Source organism: Colobus angolensis, unplaced genomic scaffold (genome assembly GCF_000951035.1).
Source record: "Colobus angolensis palliatus isolate OR3802 unplaced genomic scaffold, Cang.pa_1.0 Scaffold103, whole genome shotgun sequence".
Classification (NCBI taxonomy): Eukaryota; Metazoa; Chordata; class Mammalia; order Primates; family Cercopithecidae; genus Colobus; species Colobus angolensis.
The window spans coordinates 2,404,087-2,415,288 of record NW_012111253.1 but is presented as its reverse complement, the minus strand read 5'-3'; the positions used below and the strand labels follow the sequence as shown (position 1 = coordinate 2,415,288).

General features: G+C 36.7%; 1 protein-coding gene across 1 annotated transcript in view; it reads right to left on the bottom strand.

The window, feature by feature from the left end:
- Window positions 1-7,961: 7,961 nt before the first annotated feature.
- LANCL3 (LanC lantibiotic synthetase component C-like 3 (bacterial)) overlaps window positions 7,962-11,202 on the bottom strand; it is a 101,957-nt gene continuing 98,716 nt past the window's right edge. Inside the window, 1 exon segment of the mRNA XM_011941952.1 lies at window positions 7,962-9,798. Within this exon segment, the coding sequence (XP_011797342.1) occupies window positions 9,639-9,798 (160 nt within the window). The 3' untranslated portion in view covers window positions 7,962-9,638.

Below are 11,202 nucleotides of genomic sequence, written 5' to 3'. Positions count from 1 at the left end.
GCTCGCTCGCTCGCCAGTGCCGGCTGCGTCTCTGTGGTGACCTGCCCCTGGCGAGCCGCGAACCCGCGTCGTGAGACGGCTCAGGCCGTGGCGCGGGAGCTCAAAAGGATATAGTTGGCCCTGCGGGCGTCGCGCGCAGCCTCTGGGTCCTAGAGTCCCTTGGGTCCTATCTTGGGAAACCGTTCACATCCCTTTGAAAAACTGCGACCACCCAGGCCCAGAATTGGAGTCCCGACGCCTTTCTAGCCCAGTCTATTTTCTGGGCCGAGGAAACGCGTGATTCTTCAAAGGGCCAGCGTTTCCGGTCTTTTAAAAATAACCAGACCACACATAGGCTTTTCAAAGTGCAAGTATATTGTCATGCATCCACCACCAAGTGGGAAAAGATTTCACGTTTCACTGTGCCATGTGAGCATGTCCCTTTGTGTTCCAAATACAATGGTCTGAAGCATTGCTTCCAGTGATGAAAAAGCGTCAAAGATCGTCCCTAAGAACCAATCTTTACCTCCCAGAAAAACTGCCTACAAAGTGTATTCCTCTATAACTGTAAGTGATTCAGGACAAAGATCAGGGCCTAATAAGGAAGCAGTTTTTTTATTCCAAGGCAGACCTCTGCTTATTGGTGTGCCAGCACCAAGACTAACACAACTCCTTTTAGCCCATTGAACTTTCCACCATCTTCTTAGTATCAGGATGTACTCAGCCCACCCCTGTCCCTCAGACCTCGATCAAGCCACTAAATCTCTCTAAAACTCAGGTTCCATAAACGGATTAGACTTAAATAATTATAAGACCTCTGCCCTTGTTGAAATTGGGGGATTTCAATCTTCAGGCATCTCAGGCATTTTTCTATTTAGGAAAATAATGTAAACACAAATAGAATGTAAAGATTCAAAAGGAATCAAAACAAAAAAAGGTACAGGGAGAGAATGTGGTGGGCTGTTTTTCTGTTTTTTATGTGGCATGAGAAAATCCATTTATGAGTTAAAGGAAAGATTCAGCCAGCAGCTGAGAGGTAGCAGGCCCTTTCCCTAAAAGGATTACTAATGTCTATTTATAGAACACAGAAGGCCACCATGTCCTGGGCCAAGATACATACACTACCACAAATACAGAATCAGCAGCAACACTCCACAGAGTATTTGTGTAATGTTTTACTTGACATCGTGGTTAGGTTTAAAGAAAAAATTGGTAGCTTAGAATTATTAATCAGTACACCGAGTATTTAGCATTAGATTTTATTTTAAGGCAAAGGATTATCACAGGTTTTACATTAAGTGTACACTGTACATAAATGTATTATAAGGAGGGACAATAAGCCAATAAATAACATTGCTTTAAACACTATGAAGTCCAGTTTATAGCGAATTATTTTCTACAGTACAAAACGAATACAGAAAACACATTTGGAAAGATCACAGTGTTTAGAACATTGTAACAGCAGTTGTAAAAACCATAAGGTGCATCGCTAAGCTTCTGACTCTATCTTGCTTATAAAGAGATTTCACTATACCATGCAGTGGGCTGTGAGCAAACTCCCACATGAAAGGGAAGCAGTATCAACTGACTAGTACTATCCCCTCCAGAAACAATCAATAACAAAAGCTAAATTCTGATGAGCATTTGCAAGTTGATCCTTCTTAGTCTGCACACCAGCTAACTTGCTCCAGTGATCACGTCTTTCTATATTATCATTTGCCATTTTGTCCTTGAGAATAATATATACCTTATAGGTTATGATTGCTAGTTTCCCTGTCAGACACCTCAGTGGGTTTTGACTAAAGATTAATGTCATGTATTGCATTATACTTTTTCACTAGGACCAAAATACCCATTATTTTTTAAAATATTATGTACATAATAATAGACTTATAGAAAGTGATGTTTTGGTGTATTAATATGTAACATATTAGAATACTTGAGAATTTGGTTTTATTATAAAATACAGTAGTATGACATTTTGTGATATAGTAAAATATGTGGCAAAATATTCTACTCTAAATTTAGACCTAATTGCTGCAGATGTCTTTGAAAGAGCCTCGAAGTGCCCCTAAGGAAATATAACAATTAGCAAGAGGTCATATAACCTGTTATGGCAAAAAGACATTTTTTAAAAGGCTTACATTTTGTGTCCGAGTCTTCCAAAATTCTACTTGTGTACAACAGATAACTGCTGTTTGATTTAGTGCTAATAGAAATTAGTAGGATTTTAAAGTAGTAACAACCAATCACTAATTTTGGTAATTTTTTAATAAATTTTATGCTTTTAACTCTGCATTTGTGCCAAGGCAAATATATTGCAAAGAGTACAATTTTATTAATAATACTAATTCTTTGATCAGTTCCTCAAAATTCAATAGTACTTTAAATAATAGTAGTTATTCATTCCTAGATACAATTTGAAATAAGCAGTTATACTATATTGACAGAGTATTTCTTTGTACCTCCCCATAAGTAAGAAATTGCCCTAATGTGCTGTTTGTGAAATGTATCATTAGGAAGGTGAGCTTTGTTTTTTTCAATGATACAGTTATATTTCTGTAAGTATTGTGAATTATGCCAAGAAAGCTTTTTGGAGCAGTAAATTCTATTCGCTGGGAAATACACATTCCAAAACTAACATGTGGTGCTTGACCCAGTATATATTCCCCAGTATATGGCTTTGCAAAGTGCTCCCCCTAATAATTTGATTCTACAAAATCCATTTTTTAATGTTTGTTAACTTAGAGCCATTGGATTAAAGATATTAAAACTCAGACTTCCAAGTAGAGTTCCCCCAGATGTTCAAAGTTGAGAAAGCTGTACCTTTTTAAAGATTGGGCCGTCCTTCCTTATCAGATTCTAAAACCGAACTTTTGCACTTAGAATATTTAATTTCTACTGCTGAAGAGTCTATATGCAACTCATATTACATTTGGCATTTTCAAGAACATAGGGATTCCACTGCTGCTACAGTATTCAAAAGACATCTTTAATATTGAAATAGCAAAGTCCTAAAACACAAAGACAAAACTGATGATCGAAATCAATCCACATGTCTGAATATATTCACATATATGGGTTACCACATTCAACATGAACCAAATTCAGTAGCAGAATTAATTATATTGGTAACTGCCACTTAAGCATAGATTTTAAAACGAAATTTATGGGGACAGCATCAGAGACCCCACTAAAACCAAGTTGCAAAAAGATCACTTGTTAAAGACTGACAGTAGTCAATTATAGTCTGTATCTTTAAAACTGACTGCTATGTCACAGCTACTTCATACATATTACTAGAACAGTACACATTAAAGTATGTACATTAACACCACACGCAAAATATAAAAATAAAACATCAGCAAGAATTGCATTACTCTACTTAAGAAACTGTATGTATTTGGTGTTTACACATATACACATTCAGATGTCCCGCACCACACCTCCACATCTTTTTAGAGTGTTCACCATTTCTGAAAGAATAAGAGGAAGGTATATACTTTGGTACTTTCTGAAGATCTATGTCCAAGTGCAAGACTTTAAAGCCATCTGTTGGTTTCAATTTAGGAGGTGGTTGTTCTAGAACAAAAGAGATATTGTTCTCAGGTGATTCTGAATACAAGGATAAATAGAAATTTATCCTTGTATTCATTTCCAAAAGGAGTGGAAAAAGAGAGGAAAACACAAAGCTTTTCTTATGGAGAGACACTTGTGGCAATTTCTAGGATTCTTATAGACACGGAACTCAACAACTAAACAACGTCAAACAGGTTTCTTTACCCAGGAGAGTTTTCTCAATCTTTAAAATGTTAATGTATCATGTAATCTTCAAAAGGGGGTAAAATAATAAAACTTTCCTAACTTATTTAATCACAGAATAAATTTTTCCACAGGGCAGCTCTTGGTACTGCTGGGCTGCATTTGGGGAAATAGTGCAGCACTCATGTAATAGGCAGGTTCTGTTTCCATTTTCTCCTGTAACAACAAAGGAAGGTAGGAAGACTTTATCAATACTAGGAACCAGGAAGGGAATGCAGGCCCTGCACTGTCCAATACAATAGCCAACTCACATGCGCTCTTATACACTTGAAATGTGGCTACTTCGAGACTGGAGATGTATAGGAAGTATAAAATACACACTGGAATTTGAAGACTCAGTACAAAAATGTAAAATATCTCATTCATGTTTGTATATTGATTGTATATTGAAATGCTATCATTTTGGATATATAAGGCTAAGTTGAATACATTATTAAAATTAATTTCATCTTTTTCTTTTTACCGTTTTGATATAGCTACTAGAAAATTTGAAAATTGCATATGTGGTTTGCATTCGTGGCTCACATCACGATTCTAGCAGACACTGCTGCTGTATTTGTGAAACTCATGGCTGTTATCTTCTACAGATGGTTACTAATGGCTTCAACCTGGCAGAAGTTTTAATAAGCTTAGTCAAGCTTAATAAATAAGTTTAATAAACTTAATCAACTTAGCTTGAACATATCCTTTCACTGAGATCTATCTAATAGCTAAATGTCGGCTTTTGATTCATATGCGATATTGACTCTCCTTAAGTCCGTCTCATTCTTTTTTGCTCAACTACTTACACACACACACACACACACTTGCACACACACACACTTGCACACAGAGGGATAAACTTTTTCCTACAGGGACTAAGAAAACCCAAAAGGGAAGCAAACAGAAAGTCTTTGCAAACTCTTTTCATAACCCTGGGTAGTTAAGCCTCATGTATCTTTACCTCCTTCTCCCTCTTCTTCCTGAGTATTGGACAGGGAGAAGAAAGAGAAAAAGAAGAGAGGATAGTCTGTTCTTTTAATCCACATAATTCACCAAACCCCAAAAGAACAAAAATATGGGTGATTCGGTTATTCTAAGTGATTTTTTCAAATTGAGTTCAGAAGGGGTAATTAATAGGTGCACAAAGGCAAAAGAAGGGTCTGGGAATTCTGCAGATAAATGACTTTGCCATTTGTGGAAGAGTCTAGATAAAAATGACAAGTTTCAATGATTCAAGAAAACAAAAAGAAAATAAAACAAAAAACTAAAGGCATCATCCACCAGGCCTCGATTCATTAGTACTTCCAATTAAAGAAACATGAAAAGAGATCGCACGTCCAGTATGAGATTTATGATGATGGATGAGGGTCAAGCATTTAATGTAGCATCAACTTTTCTGTAACATTAAAAATAAAATTACCAGGTTTATTTATGGAGGGGAAGCAGGATAAATGCCACCACCACCCTATTCTCATGAATAGCCACATTCACTTGTGATCTGACTACTAGACCCAACTTCTGTTGCTGCTGACCTTGAGGTTGTCCACCCTTCTGTCCAAAGGGTAATCCAGCCTTATTGAGGCTGGAACTCTTAGCTAAAAACAGACATGGATGGAAAAGATAAGGAGAAAACCTGCCCTCCCAGGCGAAAGGAGGTCACATGATAGAGCAGATACAGGAAAAAACATATCACAGTGAACTACAATATTTAAAGGGGATAAGAAGGAGATGTTGGTGAATCAGGGGTGGTGCTGGGTTAGAGGTCCCAGAAAGCAATAAAACTCATGGGTAAAAATGGACTGGTTCTTTACAGTGTTAAACATGCATCCACAACTCACTCTGAGATACTGAGCTTCAGCAAGCTTCCCCTCACCCACCCCTTTGCCTGCCTTCTCATTTGCTTTCCTTGCCAAATTTATACCAATATTATGTGGGCTCGGCAAATTTGAGGCTCATTTAGCTATTAATTTGGGACAGTGCTGAATAAATAGCCCAGGTCCCCAAAGGAATGCCTAATATGCAATTGAGAGTATATTTTGATCACTATATGTCACATGGTTCTGAGACTTGAATTAAAGTGCAGATCAAACTCACCCCAGAATTACTTTATTTTCCAGTTCATTTTCTCTCTACAGACCTGGCTTGCCTGCTCCTTTTCTTGAGTTATTGGCACTGTAATCTTTTGTTCTCAGCAAGCAAAATAAATATTTGCATTAAAAGGAGCTTCTGAGCTAAATCAGTCTATTCCCATGTAGTAAGTCTTGTTGAATCAGAACCTTCCAAGGCAAAATGCTGTGCTCAGGACTGGTGGTAGAATATTTTAAAATGTACACTTGGTTTTTATCCATCTAGTGACCCAGACCTCAAGCACTACATCCACATATAGAGATTCTATTTGGTGGAAATGCTTATTGGAAGTCATAACTGGGCATGATTTTTCTATGTATATAGTGGGTAAAATATAACATCCCTTTTAAATATATAAAGCATCTGCACATTAAAAGACTCACTTATATCCATTTTATCATTGACAACTTTTATAACAATCCTGTGAAGTAAATAGGGTGATTATTATTATTACTATAGTGGCCCCTAAAAGTGGCAGAGCAAGACTTTGAGATTTCCAGCACAGGGCTCTTTGCACTACTAATGGTTTTCCTTTTAATTGTGTGTTCATTTAACATGGCTAGAAATTACAAGCACATTTGTTTCATTGAAATTACTGACATTTGCTCTTTCAAATTTGAAACAATTTCAGCATTACCATGATTAAAATCTTAATATGTCAAAAAAGTTAAAGAAATAAGCTGCCACTGGAAGAGATGCAATTTAGCACAGACCAAGAAAACGACTGTTTCTCGAGTTATCAGTAAGTAAATACTGTTACCTTAATAGCATAGTCAACTACCTAAAGAAGCACAGGGAAATGTACTCTAGCAAACCCCTGTTCTACTCAGTTATCAAGTTACAAGTGGAAGTAAAAAACTACAAACTGATGACTGAAACAGGTTTGGACAAAATAAAAATATATAATATTTTGGGGTGTGTGTGGAAGAGATGGTATGTAATTACATTAATGAAACAAAATACACAGAGTTGTAATGGTTTCCAAAACGTCCTGCTATCAAAGTATAATGCAGTCTCCCCGTTACTGAGAGACTCTTTCAATGTATCCTCACACATTTCCACTATTACCTTCAGGGTTTATAATTGCTCACGCTATGTATAGTAAATAATATTAAAGTTATACTGGTGGTGGTGAAAATGCCCCTGTAGCCTTTAAGAGACAACAGGCTTAAGTACTACATTAAAAATGCTACCACAGAGAAGGGGGGCAAGTTGGATAATTAAATAAGAAGTAACATGCCACACTTTCCTACAGCAAAATGTAAGGATCTTTTTTCCCCTTCTTGGAAAAATAATATAGAAGAGGACCTTCCAAAATCTACAATTCTCTCAGGAAAATGAAAAGCTTCATCAACATGTTTAAGTGCTAAACAAGCCTATTGTTTCTAATTTACCGAGATGTCATTTCATAAAGACAACACTCAAACATGGTCTTTGCTTAGATTTGACACACAAAAGGGGTTGTCTTTCATAATGGTTAGCACATCATCATCAGACCTATCAGACCTTAAAAGGGCAGATAGGCCCGAAAGTGGTCTTGTTTTTCTGAAGTTACTAGAAATGGAACTGATATGATAATGAGCTAGGTATCAGTTCTGAGTGCTCTAGGTTTCAGGTCTCAAGGATGAATTGTGAAAGAACAGCAAATGGAAACAGAAGGTAGCTTTGAGGGAAAGGTTGTTTTGTTCACTATTGTATCCCCAGATTCTAGTCTAGAATACTGAATAAATAAACTTAGAAAGTGAAACCCTGGGTTGGAATCCTTGTTTTGTCCTTTTCTAGCTGTGAGACTTTGGAGCATTTACCAAACACATCTGGAGGGGTTCTTGGACGATAAAAACTGCATGTGTTCCATAAAGCTCTGTATATAGGATGGTTATTATATTCAGCCTATATGAAAGAACTTCTGGACCCAATCTGGAGTCATCTGAAAGCTGCTATTTACGTGGTATCACCCCAAACTGAGCATTTTCACTGATGAACAACTGAGGCCAATTTGATACAGTTATGTCTGAGGATGTAAAAACGAAACAGGAAACTTAAAAGTTGTATGCATTTCAAAATCATTTTGTCCTACTTTATTGCAATGAGTGCAAACATACACAGTCATAAAATACACAAAGATAGTTGTTGCCTTTCTTTGGTCAGATTCTTTGAGAATGTTATGAATGCTAGAGACCCTTATCCCCGCAAAATGAGCACACACACACGAACAAACTGGTCCATACACATACACACACCAACACACTTGTAGGTTTGCTTTGTAGGCAACAAAGCGTTCCCTAACTCGTTCCAAAGTCCATGATTCAAGTTAAGAATTACTGAAATAAAGAATAAGTATTTGGATTCACATGGGAATACATATGGAATATGGAATACACACATACATACACACAAACACATAATATATCCAAATATTTAATGCCTATTTAAATAAGTCTTATAAAGTACACAATTTCCTACTCAATCTGATATATGCAATTGCCACTGACCAAATTCTAGGAAAAGGGTCAACTCATGCTCTGCATATTGAAGTGACAGATGCTCCTATAGTGTTCTGCAAACCACTGTTTACTTGAAGCAATTTCACAACTTCTATGTGTTTACAGCAGGGTTGAATTTAATATGACAACTTGGCTCAATGAGTATTACAGCCAATTTCTAGTGGATCCTGTGTCTTGGAAGGTAAGGTAACCAACCACAGAATTCACTCATCTCTTCATTTAATAGTATAAAATGGAGCAAAATTATTTCCACAATCACTGGTAACTTCCCCAGCCTGTCTCCCTGTCCTAAACAAAGGCAGAAATGACACATCTTTGTAGTGGTTACCCTGATCTTTGAAATTAGTAATTTTTACCAAGAGTATATTTTATAGTTCAGCCAATAGCTCCATCAAGATTATGTACATAAAGGCATTTTAAAAATTACTAATAATAGACAATACACAGTTCACACCTCCTATGGAGAAAAACACTTGACAGCAACACTTGCTATAGTATAAGTTTACTAGCTTATAAATTTTGCTATTCTAATTGAGCTTTCAGGAAAAAAAGGAACTAGGAGAAGAGACGTTCTAAGGTCTAAGAAAACTTCAAATTTTAGTATCTGAACTAAGCTATTATATGATTTCTTTAAATTGCCCAGGGTAATGAAAAAAAATGGAGATTCATATGCAAATATCTTTACTCAGTAAAAAACATAAATTTCAATAAATATAAGCACAGGACAACCAAGAGTTTATTTTTATACTTCAGCAACCTGACAATTCATCCCTCATAGCAGTTTTTAGCTGGGCAATTATTTTAATTTTTGATTGTCTTTATTTCTGAATTTAAGGGTAGAGGGCACACACAAACGGTCAAATTCTCATTGAGATTGCAAAGGTATTAGCATATTTTTTTGTCATAGTCCACACTTGCAGTTTGGTTTTCTATGTCATAACTGAAAAACAGATCATTTCTCTTTCCCCTTTTCCTATGATCCCTTGTTTCACATCTATTCCCTGAAACATTAAATCTCTGCAGTTTTGAGATGAGTTGTGGTATCTTTATTTTGCAGATCCTTTCTCAAATCTGGCATCATGTTGCCTTCACCTGCCTGATTCCTTCCTTCTGGTGGCAATGTTAAGGCTCATGGTTGCGATACCATTGAATGTGGCTTATGTGGAAACTGCCTTGGCTTGGCTCAGGGGATCTCTGCAGGGCCACAGTGGAAGATGGAGCCTTCTAAACAAAGACGCTGAAGAGAGGGAATTCAGCCTGATTGGGCTGCAGCAGGTCAATCAGAAAGCACACTGTCCCGGAGAAGCCTTCATACAAGCTGTATATACTTTCAAGGACCCGAGAACCGGCCTTGAATTCCTCAGTAAATAAGAATTGAGCAAACCTAAGAGAAGAAGAAAATATGAACAGTTTACATGAGTGTTTCCATATTATGGACCTTGGGTTGCTTCTTCCTCTTCTATTAAAGTTTTAGCATAATTTTATTTCCAGAATTATATAATTAAGTATTTTAAGAAACACATTTTCTCTGTTAAAAAAAAGAAGAAGATCCATTATATAACTGTGTATGTTTCACAACAAATTATGCTGGCAAGCAAATCCAACTATTCTTAGAGTTTGCAAAGCAAAGCAGTTTGGAATTTTCAAGGATTTCATTCTTTCTCTCATCCAGTAATTAAAGTAAAAAAAGACAGATAAATTGCTCTACTTTTATTTATCTTGAAAAGAAGCAAAGTGATCTGTGACTGTTCCTTTAAAAAAGTAAATATGCTGTGTTTCTGCAGGCATATTACTTCTGAGCTGGGTTTTCATTTATATGTGACAAAAAGCAGAGACTGAAAATAAATGGGCAAGATTTTATACAATCTGTGCTGTGAGCAAACAAGGGAATAAGATGAATAGGAAAAGGCAGCAACCTTTCACAATGATAACATCAAATAGCAAACGCAGCTACAAGACAGATTATTTTTGAGACATCCACCTTAAATTAAATCACAGGCCTCTAAATTCCCTATGAAAGACCTTTTTTCTTTTACCCATATTTGCCACAAATATTATTCAGATGATTTTTAACAAGTAACATTTTTATAGTAGTTTACAGCTTCCAAAGTGCCATTACCTACATCATCTTTTTTTACTGACTTGCTCTACTCATTCCCATCAAGAACACAAATAATCACCAATCCAGAGGCTGGAGTTCACAGCTTAGTAAGACCCAAGCACTGATACTGTCATAAATTTAGGTTACTGCTACTACATAGGGGGTCTTACAAAGGGTAATTATTTATCTGATTTTTTTTAGGGCTTTTGGAATTACATACGGCAGCTTAAAATAAATCAGCAGGAGGCCGGGCGCGGTGGCTCACGCCTGTAATCCCAGCACTTTGGGAGGCCAAGACGGGCAGATCACGATGTCAGGAGATCAAGACCATCCTGGCTAACATGGTGAAACCCCGTCTCTACTAAAAATACAAAAGAATTAGCCGGGCATAGTGGTGGGCGCCTGTAGTCCCAGCTACTCAGGAGGCTGAGGCAGGAGAATCGTGTGAACCTGGGAGACGGAGTTTGCAGTGAGCTGAGATCGCGCCACTGCACTCCAGCCTGGGCAAGAAAGCAAGACTCCATCTCAAAAAAAAAAAAAAAAAGTATATATATATACATATATTGCTGATATATATATATCAGCAGGAAACAGATTGTAATTCTGTTTGGTACAATTTTTCTATAACTGTTTTTCTGAATATGCAACAATTTAAAAATGGAATTTAAAATTTTAAACAGTAGAATA